This window comes from Grampus griseus (genome assembly GCF_964374135.1).
Source record: "Grampus griseus genome assembly, chromosome: X".
In the NCBI taxonomy this organism is placed as follows: Eukaryota; Metazoa; Chordata; class Mammalia; order Artiodactyla; family Delphinidae; genus Grampus; species Grampus griseus.
Window position 1 is genome coordinate 71,021,689 of NC_138999.1, and position 20,524 is coordinate 71,042,212.

Genomic DNA, 20,524 nt, shown 5'->3' on the forward strand with positions numbered 1-20,524 from the left:
ACAGCCAACATCATTCTCAATGGTCAAAAACTGAAACTGTTTCTTCTAAGATCAGGAAAAAGACAAGGTTGTCCACTCTCACCACTATTAATTAACATAGTTTTGGAAGTTTTAGCCACAGTGATCAGACAAGGAAAAGAAATAAAAGGAATCCAAATCGGAAAAGCAGAAGAAAAACTGTCACTGTTTGAAGATGACATGATACTATACATAGAGAATCCTAAAGGTGCTCCAGAAATCTACTAGGCCTAATCAATGAATTTGGTAAAGTAGCAGGATACAAAATTAATGCACAGAAATCTCTTGCATTCCTATACATTCATGATGAAAAACCTGAAAGGAAATTAAGGAAACACTCCCATTTACCATTGCAACAAAAAGAATAAAATAGCTAGGAATAAACCTACGTAAGGAGACAAGAGACCTCTATTTAGAAAACTATAGGACAATGATGAAACAACTTAAAGATGACACAAACAGATGGAGAGATATACCACGTTCTTGGATTAGGAGAATCAATATTGTGGAAATGACTGTACTACCCAAAGCAATCTACAGATTCAATGTACTCCCTATCAAACTACCAATGGCATTTTTCACAGAAGTAGAACAAAAAAATCCACAATTTGTATGCAAACACAAAAAACCTGAAATAGTGAAAGCAATCTTGAGAAAGAAAAACGGAGCTGGAGGAATCAGGCTCCCAGACTTTAGACTACATTACAAAGCTACAGTAATCAAGACAGTATGGTACTGGCACAAAAACAGAAATATAGATCAATGGAACAGGATAGAAAGCCCAGAGATAAACCCCGTCACATATGGTAACCTTATTTTTGAAAAAGGGGGCAAGAATATCCAATGAAGAATAGACAGCCTCTTCAATAAGTGGTGCTGGGAAAACTGGACAGTTACATATAAAAGAATGAAATTAGAACACTCCCTACCACCATACACAAAAATAAACTCAAAATGTATTAAAGACCTAAATGTAAGACCAGACACTATAAAACTCTTAGAGGAAAACATAGGCAGAACACTCTCTGACATAAATCACAGCAAGATCCTTTTTGACCCAACTCCTAGAGAAATGGAAATAAAAACAAAAGTAAACAAATGGTACTTAATGAAACTTAAAAGCTTTTGCACAGTAAAGGAAAACATAAACAAGACAAAAAGTCAACCCTCAGAATGGGAGAAAATATTGGCAAATGAAGCAACAGACAAATTAGTAATCTCAAAAATTTACAAGTAGCACATGTAGCTCAATATCAAGAAAACAAACAACCCAATCCAAAAATTGATTGAAGACCTAAATAGACATTTCTCCAAAGAACATATACAGATTGTCAACAAACACATGAACGGATGCTCAACATCACTAATCAGTAGAGAAATGCAAATCAAAACTACAATGAGGTATCACCTCACACCAGTCAGATGTCCATCATCAAAAGCTCTACAAATAATAAATGCTGGAGAGGATGTGGAGAAAAGGGAACCATCTTGCACTGTTGATGGGAATGTAAATTGATACAGCCACTATGGAGAACAGTATGGAAGTTCCTTAAAAAACTAAAAATAGAACTACCATACGACCCAGCAATCCCACTACTGAGCATATACCCTGAGAAAATCATAATTCAAAAAATGTCATGTATCACAGTGTTCATTGCAGCTCTATTTACAATAGCCAGGACATGTTAGCAACCTAAGTGTCCATCAACAGATGACTGAATTAAGAAGATGTGGAACATATATACAATAGAATATTACTCAGCCGAAAAGAGAAATGAAATTGAGTTATTTGTAGTGAGGTGGATGGACCTAGAGTCTGTCATGAAGAGTGAAGTCAGAAAGAGAAAAACAAATACCTTATGTTTACACATATATATGGAATCTAAAAAAGAAAATAAATGGTTCTGAAAAACTTAGAGTCCAGACAGGAATAAAGACACAGATGTAGTGAATGTAATTGAGGACATGGGGAGGTGGAAGGGTAAGCTGAAACGAAGTGAGAGAGTGTCATGGACATGTGTGTGTGTATATATATATATATATATATATATATATATATATATACTATCAAATGTAAACAAGATAGCTAGTGGGAAGCAGCTACATAGCACAGGGAGATCAGCTCAGTGCTTTGTGACCACCTAGAAGGCTGGGATAGGGAGGGTGGGAGGAAGACGCAAGAGGGAGGAGACATGGGGATATATGTACAGCTGATTCAGTTTGTTATAAAGCAGAAACTAATACAACATTGTAAAGCAATTATACTTCAATAAAGTTGTTAAAAAAAAGATATAGCCACTCTTTGCAACACACACACACACACACACAAAATTAAATATAAATGGGTCATAATCTACCAAATATGATACCTATGCTTATTTTGACAATGTAAAAAATTAACTCATTTCAGTCATCTACTAATGAAAAATCATAATGTATTTTTTCTAACCTGGAGAGTGTTTGGAGAATTATGGGACCAAATGGTGAAATATGATATCAGGTATGTTTTACCAGTGACCTATTACTGAATGCTTACCAAATGTGAAGGCTGTCTTCAGCCCTCAGGGAGATGGACAAATTCCTCATAACAAATCTAGACATATTAAAATTGTATTAACTATAATTCAGCTTTGCCAATCATATGCTATATATATGGAGTGTGGGAAGCATTTTATTTAATTTTGCTTGTTTTAATTGAGGAAATCAAATGGCCATGAAAGTCTAAAGTGACAATAATTTCAATGGAGCAGACTGGTTATCTAAAACACTCAATCACAAAGCAGCATCAGGCCAGGATAGGCAATAGGTAAACTTCAAATTTAAAGAATACTGTTTCAAAGAATCTATGCATCATACAGCAGTCTCTACAATCGACCATTATGTAAAAAAATAAAAAAAAACAAAGCCACCCACAAAAAAACACACAGCTGCCAGCATCACACTGGAATAGACAACCACAACAAAAAATAAATAAATAAATAAAAACAAATCCTATATATGAAAATATTAAAAAGGGGGAAGATAAATTTATATGGTTGAGAAACACTTAGGATTAGAAACCAAGATGGGGGAGTAAAAGAACGTGCTCTCACTCCGTCTTCTGAGAACACCAGAATCACAACTAGCTGCTGGACAATCATCAAAACGAAGACACTGGAACTCACCAAAAAAGATACCCCACATCCAAAAACAAAGGAGAAGCCAGAATGAGATGGTAGGAGGGGTGCAATCACAGTAAAATCAAATCCCATAACTGGTGGGTTGGTGACTCACAGACTGGAGAACACTTATACCACAAAAGTCCACCCACTGGACTGAAGGATCTGAGCCCCATGTCAGGCTTCCCAACCTGGAGGTCCAGCAACAGGAGGAGGAATTCCTAGAGAATCAGACTTTGAAGGCTACTGGGATTTGATTGCAGGACTTCAACAGGACTCGGGGAAACAGAGACTCCACTCTTGGAAGGCACACAGAAAGTAGTGTGCGCATCGGGACCCAGGGGAAGGAGCAGTGACCCCAGGGGACACTGAAACACACCAAACTGCTAGTGTTGGAGGGTCTCCTGCAGAGGTGGGGGATGGCTGTGGCTCACCGTGGGGACAAGGACACTGGCAGCAGAAGCTCTGGGAAATATTCCTTGGTGTGAGTCCTCCCAGAGTCAGCCATTAGCCCCACCAAAGAGCCCAGGTAGGCTCCAGTGTTGGGTTGCCTCAGGCCAAACAACCAACAGGGAGGGAACCCAGACCCACTCATCAGCAGTCAAGTAGATTCAAGGTTTACTGAGCTCTGCCCAGGAGAGCAACAGTCAGCTCTACCCACCACCGGTCCCTCCCATCAGGAAACTTGCACAAGCCTCTTAGATAGCCTCATCCACCAGAGGGCAGACAGCAGAAACAAGAAGAACTACAATCCTGCAGCCTGTGGAAGAAAAAACACATTCACATAAAGGTAGACAAGATGAAAAGGCAGAGGGCTAGGTACCAGATGAAGGAACAAGATAAAACTCCAGAAAAACAACTAAATGAAGTGGAGATAGGCTACCTTCCAGAAAATGAATTCAGAATAATGATAGTGAAGATGATCCAGGACCTCGGAAAAACAATGGAGGCAAAGATTGAGAAGATGCAAGAAATGTTTAACAAAGACCTAGAAGAATTAAAGAACAAACAAACAGAGATGAACAATACAATAACTGAAATGAAAACTACACTAGAAGGAAGCAATAGAACAATTACTGAGACAGAAGAACAGATAAGTGACCTGGAAGACAGAATGGTGGAATTCACTGCTGTGGAACAGAATAAAGAGAAAAGAATGAAAAGAAATGAAGACAGCCTAAGAGACCTCTGCGACAAAATTAACCACAACAACATTCGCATTATAGTGGTCCCAGAAGGAGAAGAGAGAGAGAAAGGACCCGAGAAAATATTTGAAGAGATTATAGTCAAAAACTTCCCTAACATGGGAAAGCAAATAGCCACCAAAGTCCAAGAAATGCAGAGAGTCCCATACAGGAGGAGCCCAAGGAGAAACACACTGAGACACATAGTAATTAAATTGGCAAATATTAAAGACAAAGAAAACTTATGGAAAGCAGCAAGGGAAAAACAACAAAACTCACACAAGGTAAGTCCCATAATGTTAGCAGCTGATTTCTCAGCACAAACTGTACAAGCCAGAGGAGAGTGACATGATATACTTAAAGTGATGAAAGGGAAGAACCTACAACCAACATTACTCTACCTGGCAAGGATCTCATTCAGATTCGATGGAGAAATCAAAAGCTTTACACACAAGCAAAAGCTAAGAGAATTCAGCACCACCAAACCAGCTCTACAACAAATGCTAAAGGAACTTCTCTAAGTGGGAAACACAAGAAAAGAAAAGGACCTACAAAAACAAACCCACAACAAACAAGAAAATTGTCATAGGAACATACATATCAATAATTACATTAAACATGAATGGATTAAATGCTCCAACCAAAAGACACAGGCTGGCTTAATGGATAGAAAAACAATAACCATCTATATGCTGTCTACAAGAGACCCACTTCAGACATAGGGACACATACAGAATAAAAGGGAGGGGATGGAAAAAGATATTCCATGCAAATGGAAATCAAAGGAAAGCTGAGTAGCAATACTCATATAAGATAAAATAGACATTAAAATAAAGAATGTTACAAGAGACAAGGAAGGACACTACATAATGATCAAGGGATCAATTCAAGAAGAGGATGTAACAATTATAAATATATATGCACCCAACACAGGAGCACCACAATACATAAGGCAACTGCAAACAGCTATAAAAGGGGATATCGACAGTAACATAATAATGGCGGGGGACTTTAACACCTCCCTTACACCAATGGACAGATCATCCAAAATGAAAATAAATATGGAAACAGAAGCTTTAAATGACACAATAGACGAGATAGATTTAATTGATATCTATAGGACATACCATCCAAAAACAGCAGGTTACATTTTCTTCTCAAGTGCGCACAGAACATTCTCCAGGATAGATCACATCTTGGGTCACAAATCAAGCCTCAGTAAAGTTAAGAAAATTGAAATCATATCAAGCATCTTTTCTGACCACAACACCATGAGATTAGAAATCAATTACAGAGAAAAAAGACATAACAAACACAAACATATGGAGGTTAAACAATACGTTACTAAATAACCAAGAGATCACCGAAGAAATCAAAGAGGAAATCAAAAGATACCTAGAGACAAATGACGATGAAAACACGACGATCCCAAACCTATGGGATGCAGCAAAAGCAGTTCTAAGAGGGAAGTTTATCACTATACAAGCCTACCTCAAGAAACAAGAAAAATCTCAGTCTAACCTTACACCTAAGAGAACTAGAGAAAGAAGAACAAACAAAACCCAAAGTTAGCAGAAAGAAAGAAATCATAGAGATCAGAGCAGAGATAAATGAAATGGAAACAAAGAAAACAATAGCAAAGATCAATAAACCTAAAAGCTTGTTCTTTGAGAAGATAAACCAAATTGATAAACCATTAGCCAGACTCGTCAAGAAAAAGAGGGAGAGGACTCAAATCAATAAAATTTGAAATGAGAAAGAAGTTACAACAGACACCGCAGAAATACAAAGCATCCTAAGAGACTACTATAAGCAACTCTATGCCAATAAAATGGACAACCTGGAAGAAATAGACAAATTCTTAGAAAGGTGTAGCCTTCCAAGACTGAACCAGGAAGAAATAGGAAGTAGGAACATACCAATCACAAGTAATGAAACTGAAACTGTGATTAAAAATCTTCCAACAAACAAAAGTCCAGGACCAGATGGCTTCACAGGTGAATTCTATCAAACATTTAGACAAGAGCTAACACCCATCCTTCTCAAACTCTTCCAAAACATTGCAGAGTAAGGAACACTCCCATACTCATTCTATGAGGTCACCATCACACTGATACCAAAACCAGACAAAGATACTACAAAAAAAGAAAATTACAGACCAATATCACTGATGAATATAGATGCAAAAATCCTCAACAAAATACTAGCAGACAGATTCCAACAACACATTAAAGGATCATACACCATGATCAAGTGGGATTCATCCCAGGGATGCAAGGATTCTTCAATATATGTAAATCAATCAGTGTGATAAACCATATTAACAAATTGAAGAACAAAAACCATATGATCATCTCAATAGATGCAGAAAAAGCTTTTGACAAAATTCAACACGCATTTATGATAAAAACTCTCCAGAAAGTGGCATAGAGGGAACCTAATTCAACATAATAAATGCAATATACAACAAACCCACAGCAAACATCATTCTCAATGGTGAAAAACTGAAATCATTTCCTCTTAGATTAGGAAAAAGACAAGGATGTCCACTCTCACCACTATTATTCAACATAGTTTTGGAATTCCTAGCCATGGCAATGAGAGAAGAAAAAGAAATGAAAGGAACACAAATTGGAAAAGAAGAAGTAAAACTGTCACTGTTTGCACATGACATGATACTATGTATAGAGAATCCTAAAGATGCCACCAGAAAACTACTAGAGCTAATCAATGAATTTGGTAAAGTTGCAGGATACAAAATTAATGCACAGAAATTTCTTGCATTCCTATACATTAATGATGAAAAATCTGAAAGAGAAATTAAGGAAACACTCCTATTTACCATAGCAACAAAAATAATAAACTACCTTGGAATAAACCTACCTAGGGAGACAAAAGACCTGTATGCAGAAAACTATAAGACACTGATGAAAGAAATGAAAGATGATAGCAACAGATGGAGAGATATACCATGTTCTTGGATTGGAAGAATCAATATTTTGAAAATGACTATACTACCCAAAGCAATCTACAGATTCAATGCAATCCCTATCAAATTACCAATGGCATTTTTTATGGAACTAGGACAAAAAAATCTTAAAATTTGTATGGAGACACAGAAGACCCCGAATAGCCAAAACAGTCTTGAGGGAAAAAAACGGAGCTGGAGGAGTCAGACTCCCTGACTTCAGACTATACTACAAAGCTACAGTAATCAAGACAATATGGTACTGGCACAAAAACAGAAACATAGATCAATGGAAAAAGATAGAGAGCCCAGAGATAAACCCATGCACCTATGGTCAACTAATCTATGACAAAGGTGCCAAGGATATACAATGGAGAAAGGACAGTCTCTTCAATAAGTGGTGCTGGGAAAACTGGACAGCTACATGTAAAAGAATGAAATTAGAACAATCCCTAACACCATACACAAAAATAAACTCAAAATGGATTAGAGACCTAAATGTAAGAACAGACACTATAAAACTCTTAGAGGAAAACATAGGAAGAACTCTCTCTGACATAAATCACAGCAAGATCTTTTTTGACCCACCTCCTACAGTAATGAAAGTAAAAACAAAAATAAACAAATGGGACCTAATAGAACTTCAAAGCTTTTGCACAGAAAAGGAAACAATAAGATGAAAAGAGAACCCTCAGAATGGGAGAAAATATTTGCAAACAAATGAACGGACAAAAGATTAATATCCAAAATATATAAACAGCTCATGCAGCTCAATATTAAAAAAACAAAAACCTAATCCAAAACTGGGCAGAAGACCTAAATAGATATTTTTCCAAAGAAGACATACAGATGGCCAAGAAGCACATGAAAAGCTGCTCAACATCACTAATTATTAGAGAAATGCAAATCAAAACTACAATAAGGTATCACCTCACACTGGTCAGAATGGCCATCATCAAAATCTACAAACAGTAAATGCTGGAGAGGGTGTGGAGAAAAGGGAACCCTCTTGCACTGTTGGTGGGAATGTAAATTGATACAGCCACTGTGGAGAACAGTATGGAGGTTCCTTAAAAAACTAAAAATAGAATTACCATATTACCCAGCAATCCCACTACTGGGCATATACCCAGATAGAACCATAATTCAAAATACACATGCACCCCAATGTTCATTGCAGCACTATTTACAATAGCCAGGTCATGGAAGCAACCTAAATGCACATCGACAGATGAATGGATAAAGAAGATGTGGTACATATATACAATGGAATATTACACAGCCATAAAAAGGAACGAAATCGGGTGATTTGTTGAGAATTGGATGGATCTAAAGACTGTTATACAGAGTGAAGTAAGTCAGAAAGAGAAAAACAAATATCGTATATTAACACATATATGTGGAACCTAGAAAAATGGTACAGATGAACCGGTTTGCAGGGCAGAAATTGAGACACAGATGTAGAGAACAAACATATGGACACCAAAGGGGGGGAAAGCGGCAGGGTTTGGGTGTGGGTGTGTGATGAATTGGGCGATTGGGATTGACACGTATACACTGATGTGTATAAAATTGATGAGTAATAAGGACCTGCTGTATAAAAGAATAAAGTAAAATTCGAAAATTAAAAAAAAAAACCCAACACTCACAATGACCCCAACTCTGGCCACATACTAAGCCCTGACACCTGGCACAGGGTGAGGTTTAACCCCAGTGGCAGACAAGCCCTAAATCTTAGTAGCCCCTGGACATATGCTCAGGCCCCAAATTCTCCCATGAACCCAGTCTTTCATGTGGAAAATTAAACCTCTCTAGCCCTGCTACAGTTCCCAAACTTAGCCCTACTCTCCAAAACTTTCCCTACAAAAAACCCACTGGGTTTTCTAAAGATTCTTACTACTAGAATCTAGAGGCACAAGAAAACAGATGGACTAAACAGATGGGAAAGGCCCCCGAGTGGTAAGCTTGTTGATGCTGGAAGGTCCCTTAGAGAGCATCCCACCTCATTCCCTCATTTTACAGCCAGGCCCAGAGAAGTTAATAAGTAACTTGCTCAAGGTCACACAGTGAGTCCACAGCAGAAACAGAATGGGAACCCAGGCCTCCTCTCAATCCAGTGCTCTCTCTGTCCTGCCTCCCTCAGAGAGAGTAGGGAGCATCACTCATCTGGTAAAACAGCTCCCAGAATTTCCTTTGGGAACCCACTTTTCCCCTGTTCTCTACCCAGGATTTTGGTCAAATCCAATCCACGCAGCACCAAGTATTCCCATGGCCCTGTGATCAGTTATGGGCTAGACTCAGGAGCCAGGTGAGGCAAGGCAAAATAATTTTAAAATAAAATAAAATTTATATGGTTAGTGTTTCTTATCACCCAGATCATTTAACTGACACAAAATGAATATTTGAACTCTCACACAGCAGAAATACATAATGTTTTAAGGACCAATAACTCAGGCCACAAATTAAATCAAATCCTTGAAAGTGATTCTAGGTTCCTTATTCTGCAAAACTTTAGATTCCCCTTTCTAGCCATTGAAGTTGACTGCCTAATGTAAATCACATTAACATCGAGCACTATATTTTTACTGTCTTTCCATTAAAACTGTACTTCTTGGCTCATTTTTTAAGATTAATTTTTATTGGAATATAGTTGATTTACAATGCTGTGTTAGTTTCTGCTGTACAGCAAAGTGAATCAGTTATACATATACATACATCGACTACTTTTTAGATTCTTTTCCCATATAGGTCATTACAGAGTATCGAGTAGAGTTCCCTGTGCTATACAGTAGGTTCTTATTAGTTATCTATTTTATATATAGTAGTGTGTATATGTCAATCACAATCTCCCAATTTATCCCTCCCCCCTTCCCCTTTGGTAACCATAAGTTTGTTTTCTACATCTGTGACTCTGTTTTGTAAATAAGTTCTTTTGTACCATCATTTTTTTAATTAAATTTAAAAAGGTAAATATTTAGCAATAACCCTATGTATATGTCTATGTGTTTACATTGGCTACACATGTACACATACATACATACACACACACATTTTTTTCCCTCCTGTGTTGTGGGGCATGGTATTTCTCTGTTAATTTATTAATACTGAAATGCACACTTCCCCATTGCCTTTGTATTTCCTTACACTCTATTGTTTATAAACTAACAACATAAATATTACTATGTCTTAGCGCATATGATCTGCAGATAAAGCTCTAGATGATTTTGATAGAAGTTTACATTTAATTACATTCAAAATTAACATAAAAGTTATTATGTAAATTACAAAAGCTAAAATGACAACATTTTACCTCCCATCTTGTTAATCAGAACTGAGATTATTGTTATAACGTCAGTATCTGCAGAGAAAGTTGATTTTTACATAGGACAATTCAAAGGAGAGTCTTGGACAAACCCAATTTTAATCTCTCTGCTGGTTCCTATCTGAGAAAAATTCACTTTAACCGGTTTCAGGGGGAAAATAAAGACATGAAGGATGATTTTATCCACAACTAAATAAGAAAAGAACAGTGCTTGCCTTATTTTCCACTTCTTTGCATCTACACAATACACAACTGGCCTAACATGAGGCACACTGGGTCATTAAGCCTTGATTCTGCTACTTGTTAGTTTTATGGCCTAGTATAAATCATAATAACCTCTACAGGTCTCAGTAGACTTATCTATACAATGAAGGTATTATAGAATACTATCTCTGAGGCTCCTTCCAAGTTTAAACAAAATCTACAATTCTATGAAAATATCTACAGAAATGATAATCAAAATAACAACATCGATGGGGATGTCTACTTTAGTCAGACCCTCCCTAAAATCTTAAGAACTCTCTTCTGTATAACTAGATCTTGTAAAATGAGAGACTAGGATTGCAGGCCTTGCATAGAATGACCTAATAGCTAAGCAGTCTTTTAAACTAGTTAGAAATTTCTGAAATAATTTACATGCAATCCTTTTTGAAAGCCAGGAAATAGATTTTAAATGACCTCAGTTTATCCTTTTAGTTAAATGTTTTCTCGTTAGATCTCCTTTCTACCCTAAAGTTGAAGACAGTCTTATTTAATTCAGTGGATTCTATATTTAAATAATCCAGTTACTCATATACTGGTAATAAAAATTTCATCCATTACATTTAAAATGCATAAATTTCATGGCATGCAAATTATGCCCCAATAAAGTTGTTAAAAAAAAACTTTATGGATAAGAATTTCTGGCAAGAAAATCTGGCCTATATTTTGAACTGTTGCCGTTTTATTAATAATTGAATTTGCTTATTAACTTACCTAAATACATTTCTTTGATAGATTTTCTCCTTTCATATTATTCTCTTTCCTTATAGTCTAAAAATGTAGCTTAATAAGTTAACATGGGTACTTACTTGGCAAGAATCTGCTTCTCCCTCTTCCATTGGCTCATCAACCATTTTAAGACCATTCACCTGAAAAATATTGTTCAAAAACTGAAGTTCAAGAGTAATAGAACAAGAGTAGTAACTAAGAAAAATATAACCCTAGGCACTGCCCTTCACAATTTAACAAGATTCACACTTACTGAAACACAAAAGGACAAAGGACACATAGAAGGTACTTAAAAAAGGAACATTATTAATATGATTTCCAGATTGTCTTTGAAAATCCTTGAATTTCAGAGCTGTGTATTTCATTTCATATTGTTTAGAGCTTTGCTATGGTGAATGAACATATACTGAACATATGACCTGTATACATTCACTAGGACTGTCCCAAACCAAATATATATGAGACAGGAAAAATACCACAGAGGAAATTTATTGTGAGGATATATTCAAAGCAAATTAGGATGGGAAGAGTTTCATATAATTGCACTGTTGTGAATTCCTTTCTTTTCGATCAGTTCAATTAAAATTTGAGTTACTCTACAGAAGAAATAATAAACTATAGGAGAAAAATATAAATGGCCATGGAAACAAAATTATTTCAAAATACAAAGCTTAGTGTATAATACTACTCTTCAAGCAATACTTCAGGAATGAGTAAGCATAGAGAACTTAGATCAAGGGTCTGCAAGCTGTAGCCCATGGGCCAAATCTGGCCCACTGTTTTTATAAATAATATTTAACTGGAACACAGACACATCCATTTGTTTCCATGTTATCTATGGCTGCTTTCTCACTTCAACAGCAGAGTTGAACAGTTGACAGAGAACCTATGTCTGCAAAGCCTAAAATATTTACTGTTTGGCCCTTTACAGAAAAAGTCTGCCAACCACTGATTTAAAATGTTTGAAAATTAAGCAACAGCAAGATGGTCTAAAAAATAAATTTTACCACTGTCTATTTATGAGTCCACAGAAAATTTTTTAAATATTAAAAAAGAAAGAGAGAAGAAAAAAGTAAATTAAATAGAGCTTCTGACGACAGCCAAGATGGAATAAGACCATCTCTCCTCTGATTATTAACTAAAAACTTTGGACAAAACACAAAAAGCAACTACCTGAGGACTCTGAAAACTAAATAATAGCAAGCAGATTAGGAAGGGAAATCAAAATTTGAGTAGTAACTAGTACTCTGGTGAGCTTCTTGGGTTTATTTTTCACCTTTATCTCTTGATTTTGAACCAAGGAGAGACTGAGTCATGGAACACCTGTATGAACAAAATTTCCAAGAGAAATCCCACTTCCTAAACAGAGGACCAGAAAAAGACACACTTTTAAGCTGGTGAGCATAATGAGAACCCTACGTTTTCTTTCTTGCCCACTTTTTTCCCCTTTTTTGACTGCCATTCCTGCTCCAAGGCAAGCCTCATTCATGAGAAAACCTCTCTCTCTGGTCAGAGGAACCAGAAAAAGAGGCTCGTATAAGAATAGTATGGGGAGTAATCCCTGTTGTTTTTTTCACTCTCTCCTTCATTTCACCCCAACAGGCAGCCCCAACAGTGCAAAGCTATGTAACAGCATGAAAGGCTAAGACTATGCAAGAAATTCAAATTTCTGGTCAGAGGAAGAAGAATAAAAGGTCCATGTCAACTGGAGAATCCGTAGAGGAAATCATGGAGGAGATCAAATGGGAAAAGGATATTCCCTAATTCTGTGTATGAACAGACACAGTCCTGGCCTCAACAGCAAACTGCACATGTGTGGAATAGAACCAAAGAAGTCTAAAACAGGCTTTGAAAATGGAACTGCAATATCAATCACTGCTCAAGTCTCAGACTAAACCACTGACTTAGCACAGGCACTAAGTGGCAAATGCAGGGTGCTGACCCAAACACTCTGAAAACATATTTAACATTGGAACCAACATCCAAAAGGGAGAGATAAAACTTGGGAGTCTGAACCTAACCACACAGACTGTCTGCTGAAACAATCAAAATCAGCAGGTATCAATTCCAGGACAACTCCAATGTTGAAATAGCTAACAAGGACTTTAAGCAGTTATTATAACTATGCTCTTTTGGGTGAAAATAAATACACTTGAATGGGAAGATTAAAAGTTATAGACAGAGAAAAAGAAATTATAAAAAATCAAATGTAAATAACTTTAAAACTAAAAATTACAATGTATGAAATATTTTTAAAATGCTGGATGGGCTCAATAAAAGAATGGAGATGGCAGAGGAAATCATAAATGAAGACAGGTCAATAGAAATTAACCAATATGAAGAAGAGAGTGAAAATTATTAAAAGCAAATGAACAGAGTCTTAGAGACACGTGGAACAATATCAGAAGATCTAAAATCTATATCATTAACATCACAGAAAAAATTAAATAAATAATGGCAATTTAATTCACATAAAATGTTAAGACGAAAGTCTGTAGAGACAGAAGGTAAATCAGTGGTTCCTTAGGGCTGGGGGATGGGGAGATGGGGGTGATAGCTAAAACTATAGTAAAAGCTTTCTATTTGATGTGACAAAGAAGTTCTAAAATTGACTGTGGTGATAGTTGTACATATTTGTGAACTGTATACTAAGTATACACAAGGTTGTCCATTTTAAAAGGGTGAATTATGTGATATGTGAATTATGCTTCAATAAAGCTATTTTTTGAAAAAAAAGGCTGAGAATTTCCCAAATTTGGTGAAAACTATAAATTTACAGTTTTAAGAAGCTCAGTGAAACCCAAAAGGTATAAAATTAAAGAAAGCCACCTCAAGACATACCTGAATTAAACTACTCTAAATCAAAAGAAAAAAGGAAGAAGTTTTGAAAGTAATGAGAGAAAAACACATTACATAGACATCAACTTAAATAACTGCAGACTTCTTATGAGAAATCATGGAGGTCAGAAACCAGTAAGAGAATATTTACCTGAGATAAATGGAAACTTATGTTAACATAAAAATCTCTATACATGAATGTGTATAGCAGCTTTGTTCATAACTTTTTTGGAAACATTCCAGATGTCCTTCAATGTGGAGAAAGAATAGAATACTACTCAATAAAAAGGAAAAGACTATTGATACTTGTAACAACATGGATAAATTTTAAATGCATTGTGATGACAAAGAATCCAAACCCAAAAGGCTAAATATTGTATGATTACATGTATATGAGACTGAAAAATGCTATAGGGAAAGAATTCATATCACTGGTTTCCAGGGGAAGGGGAGAGAGGAAGGCGGAATACTATGCAGCAATGAAAAGGAATTATCTATTGATATATTCAACAACATGGGTGAATCTCAAATACATTATATAGTAAATGGGAAAAAACAGCCTTAAAAGGCTACATACTGTATGATTCCATTTATAGGACATTCTTGAAAAGGTAAAACTATAAGGCACGGAGAATGGATTAGCAGTTGTCAGAGGTTAGGCCCAGGGGTAGGCACCAATGGGAATCACGGGGGGTGGCGGGAGGGGAATGATGGGACTAATCTATACCTTGATTGTGGTGGTGGTTACACAACTCTACGTATTTGTCCAAGCTCAGAACCTTACATGAAAAAGAGTGAATTTTACTGTAGGTAAATTTTAAAATTAACTTATTAAATAGTAATTTACCCTGCATTATTTACTTGGCTAGCATCTTTCTTCTAAAATCTCAACAAGAACCAAATAAATGATGGTTCATCACCAATTATGTCCTTATCTTACTTGACCTTGCTGTAGCATGTCACAGTTGACCAACCACTGTCTTCTATTTGCGTTTTTGTGATACCATACTTTAATTTTCTTTTACTCCAATTTCTTTGCTCTTTTCAGTATCCTTGAAACATTGTAGATCCTCAGGAAATGGACTTGGCTCACCTTCTCATCTCGCTCCTCATTCTTTCCCCAGATAGCTAATTTACTGACATGACTAACATTTACTCAGACACTACTCTTCTGAGCTCCTGATCCATATAACGAACTGCCTATTTGACATTTCCACTTGCTCATCTCACATGTCTCAAAAATAACCAATACAAAAACAAATTAGTGATCTCCCCCACACACACACATAAATCTGCTTTCCCCCAGGGTTCCCGATTTCAATAAACAGCACCACTATTTATCATCTTAACTCAAAAGCACATATAGACTATGGGGAATGAAAAAAAACACGGTAATGAAATCATCACTAGCATATAGGAAAAGGCACATTCAGCAAGAGAGTCCACAAACCAATATTAAGACAGAAATACTGAAATTTCAGAATACTGAAATTTTACTACAAAATGGCTCTCAGGACTATCTGTAGAAAAAGGTAATACTGCTTTCCTCTGTTACCTCAGTTACTGGTTACTTCCAATTCATACCATCTTATGATTAATTTAGCATGAAGCATAAGAATATTCATTCCTATAAAGGACCTCAGTATTCAGTGATATTTACTATAAATTAAGTCATTTTTACCTGCATGAAAACAAAAACATTTTCAGAATTCTCTGGGATGATAAACCTTTATTTCAAAAATAAAATTTATAATTTGAAAAAGCAGGCAGATAGGCTGTTTTCCCCAATTAAGTGCCAAATAGGGAAGAAAAAAATTCCTACATAAGATTCTGAAAAGCTTATCAACAATTATAAAGATAGTAATAATTTACTCAAATACTCAAACCCAAGTGAACACCCTCTCATATCAGAGCCTAGTGGAGAATTCTTTTAAATTATTTTCATCCTCTCAGAAAATAATTAAATAGACCACTTTAAAAGATTCTGGACAAATAGAAATACTAAACTGAGTCAAAGTACTCACCTGATCTCAGAAAATCATATAGGTCACCCCAAAACTATCATTTTCTTACTGCTAATGACAAAAGCAGCTCATCATGGAAAATTAAACTGAGAAAAAATATTTTCCCTTCAGATCCTTAGAATTGGAGGTGGTGTGGGAAATGAACACATAAGTGCACAGAGTTTTGTAAAAAGACTGCAATCTGGCCATGCTAACACTATTAAGCATACATCTGTTTCTCAGTGTCAAACTCAAGAAGCTCATGACTTGGTGTTGACAGATATACTGAAGAAAGAAGTAGAGAGATAAACAAGCAAGGAAGAACAAGGTACAAGGTAAGTGAGAAGTATGGGTGATGTAAATCATTAACAAAACATACCTAGGACACCAGTATTCACAACAAATTTGATAGTATTATAAACTTTCAAGTAGTCTCCAGGATCCCCAAATTCCACCCAGTAGACAAAAGTCCTATATTTATATAGTACCTAATGTTAAAAATGTTTAAGAAGTTCACATATAAAGAAAATGTTCTCTCTCAAATAAGCTTCATGTTTACAGGTTAGTTGCTAAAAGATTCAGAAACAAGAGTTCTTCAATTATTTTCACTTCATTTAAATAGCTACAGCAAATCAGATCTAAATTTGGAGGTGGGTCCACATCTGCCTAAAACAAAGGTCTTTGTCTGTATATAGGCATACTTCAGAAATATTGCAGGTTCAGTTCTAGACCACCACAATAAAGAGATTATTGCAATAAAGCAAGTCACACAAATGTTTTGGTTTCCCAATGCATATAAAAGTTATGTTTACACTATATTGTAGTCTATTAAGTGTGCAATAGCATTGTCTTAAAAAACAATGTACATACCTTAATTTAAAAATAGTTTATTGCTAAAAACTTCTAACCATCATCTGAGCCTTCAGTGAATTGTAGCAGTAACATCAAAGATCACTGATCACAGATCTTAGCTGCCGACATGCCATCCAGACTAAGGAAGACCCAAACACTTAAGGGCCATGTGAGCCATAGCCATGACTGCACTGGCAAACACGAGAAGTATCCAGGAGGCCAGGGTAATGCTGGTGGCATGCATCAACACAGGATCAACTTTTACAAATATCATCCAGGTTACTTTGGGAAAGTTGGTATGAGTTGTGAAAAGAACTATGTCAGGAATGAATGACATGTGACCTGAGGACCTCCATGTTTGCTGTTCATGCTGGACTTTTGCTGAACGCTCTAAGTTAAAACTGCTGAATAGTTCCTGTGTTGCTAAAAGCAAAGAATAATGCTGAGAACTGGATTTTTTCTGGACTAAAGAAAACAAACCTTTCCCTAGTAATGAATGAGATACATTTCAAAACCCAATTGCATGTAAAGAACAATTTTACCCTCCAATCCAAATTCTTGGTAAACAACCTATGAAAGCCTATGCTAACTGCCCTCTTTTTCCTATTAAAAAACCTGTTATTTTCTTCCAGTGGGACACTATTCTGGGTTCCTCCAGAATCTGTGATCCCCGAATTGCAATTCTAAGACCCCAAATAAACTGTCTTTCTACCTCTTTACAGTTTATGGTCCTTTTGGTTGACATTTTTGGTGTCAGAATTGGGATCCAAAGCAGTCTTCCTCCCATCTCCAAAGCCGCCGTGGATTCGAGCAAGATACTTGCATGAACCCCTTGTGCTCTGTCGCCTCCCCAGTGGCGTTGGGTCTGGGTAATAAGTCCTCTCAGTCCCAAACCCCCCTCCTAGGTTGAGAGTCAGGCCCATATTGTGGGTGTCTTTTGTTTGGTCAATTGCTTAAGGGCTTGCTCCCTTTTGGTGAGTGCACTATAATGGGATGTTCATAGTCTAAGACTGTTTTGGGGGAGGATTCTCGCCCATCTGGGCCTCCAGCTGGGTACCTGTACAAAAAGTATGGTGCTGCCTCTTGTGCTTAGCTAGATGAATGGCAATGGTATACCAGAGATAACATCTGGCTACAATGGGGAACTTCTGAAATTTCAAAATTGGTCTTTTTATGTGCACAATTAGAAGCTAAAGGGTTTAAAACTAAACAAATAGAATGGGAAGCCTATTTCAATTAGTACATTGAAGCCTCCCAGTGAGCTCATGAAACCCAAAAGGTTTGCAAATCTAAAACTGCTTCACTTCAAACTCACTGCTGCAAATAAAGATCTATGTTCTCATCTAAATACTCCAGAAAAGGCTCTAGGGCCCTCTTCCTCCCCTCTTTCTCCTTTGGCTCCTACGTATCCTAAACTTGCTGAGCTGCCATTCTATCTTTCTGTTTCTCCTATTCCTCCTCCAAAATCTTTACCCCCACCTCCTAGCCCTCCAATAAAAACCTTTCCCTTTGTCACTACTTTGAACACTGATGGCATTTGCCATCTGGTAGACTACAGGCCTTCATCCCCTGCAGAATTACGGGTCATAGCCAAGGAATTTCCCAAGGTCACTGAGGATCCCCTCCGCTTTGCAGAAGAATTTAACCTTGTGATATAAACCTATGATCCAGGCTTCTCTGACTTGTATCAACTAAAAGGAATCTTAGTTGGAGAAAATCAAGCCAGACACTGCAAACTACTGCCAGCTGGCTTCACCCTTTAGATGATATCCACAGAAAGGATATCAGTGTGATGGCACCAGCTTCTCAGGTGGCTCAAGCCCTTCATGAAGCAATTCCTTAGGCTTTTCCGCACCCCACTGACGGGAAAATTCAGTCTACTACACAAAGACCTGATAAAACTGTCCATGATTATCATTCATACCTAAAATTAGTATTCTGGGAAAACTCCAGACTACATGCTGGGGTAAACAATATTCAACCCTCTTTAATTCAATCTTTGTTGGGGACTAGATGAGGAACTTGGACTGCTGATGAAATGGGTACGATCAAATTGGGAAACAGTGGTCTCTCCTGATCTAGTCAATTTGGCTAATCAGCTATCTAACAATCAAATGTACAAAAAAATGTAAGACCACTAAAATCATGAATTTGCAACTGCATCAACTGGCTGCTGCTGCTCAGTGACCACCTCAATGGAAAGACCAGAGTTCCCATAAGGGCCACTTCCAGGAGCCAAGTGCCCACCACTATTGTAAGTAGACTGGCCACTGGAAGAATTGCCTAAAGTTAAAAAGAAGGTCCTATTAGCAGCCCGAGACCCCTTGCTCTGACTTTTTTCATGAACTTTCTGAGAAATTTGAGAAGTGCCTCCTTTTTGTAGACTCATGAATAGGGATGCTCTGAGGAAAGTGTCGGGGTCTTCCCAGTACTCCCATTGGGAGAACTGGACCTTTTTATAGGAGCCACTGCTATTACTGTTCTTATGGACACAGGAGCAACTTTGTCTGTCTTGAATCTCACCAGCCTCAAGGCCCCCCTTCTTCAGAGTACAGAAAAAGTACAAATGGTGGCCCCCTTGTCTTTCAAGATAAGCTCTCTTTAGGGAACTCACCAGTTCCTTCTTGCTCCTTCTGCTCATGTACACCTTTTGGGCTGAGACCTCCTGGAAAAATTAAAACCTAATATTTCCTCTTTCCCAAAAGGGGAAATACACTTACATATCCTTGACTCCTCAAGATCTACTTCTAACTCTAGTCCTAATATTGAGATCCCCTCCTTGCTCCTGTCTTGTCAACTCCCAATCACAAGGATTTGCTAAATTCTGTTCTTCCTATCTATGGCCCACCTCTTTAAATAACATAGGATGCATTCATTCAGCACCACCAATTAAGATCCAGGTAGACCCTAATAAAACTTTGCCTCACCTCGGATGATACCCTCTCAGGCTTGAGGTCCTGGAAGGAATTTATCTCAATGTAGAGGCACACCTCCAGAAGGGCCTAATGAGCCCATGCCCCAGTACCTGCAACACACCAATTCTTCCCGTATGCAAGCCTCATGGTCAAGGTTGGCATTTTGTTCAAGATCTTCAAGCTATAAACAATACAGTCATACCGTGTCACCCTGTGGTCCCCAACCCTCATACCATTCTCAAGTTAATCCCTCTAAACACACAGTTCTTTACAGTC

The 20,524-nt window shown here is 37.1% G+C and overlaps 1 protein-coding gene across 2 annotated transcripts in view; it reads right to left on the bottom strand.

The window, feature by feature from the left end:
- RPS6KA6 (ribosomal protein S6 kinase A6) overlaps positions 1-20,524 on the bottom strand; it is a gene marked incomplete at both ends in the record, with an annotated part of 165,886 nt that overhangs the window by 122,680 nt on the left and 22,682 nt on the right. For both annotated transcript variants that reach the window (XM_082681412.1, XM_082681413.1), the window contains one exon: positions 11,721-11,780. In XM_082681412.1, coding sequence (XP_082537538.1) covers positions 11,721-11,780 — 60 coding nt within the window. The remainder of the gene's footprint in view (positions 1-11,720; positions 11,781-20,524) is intronic.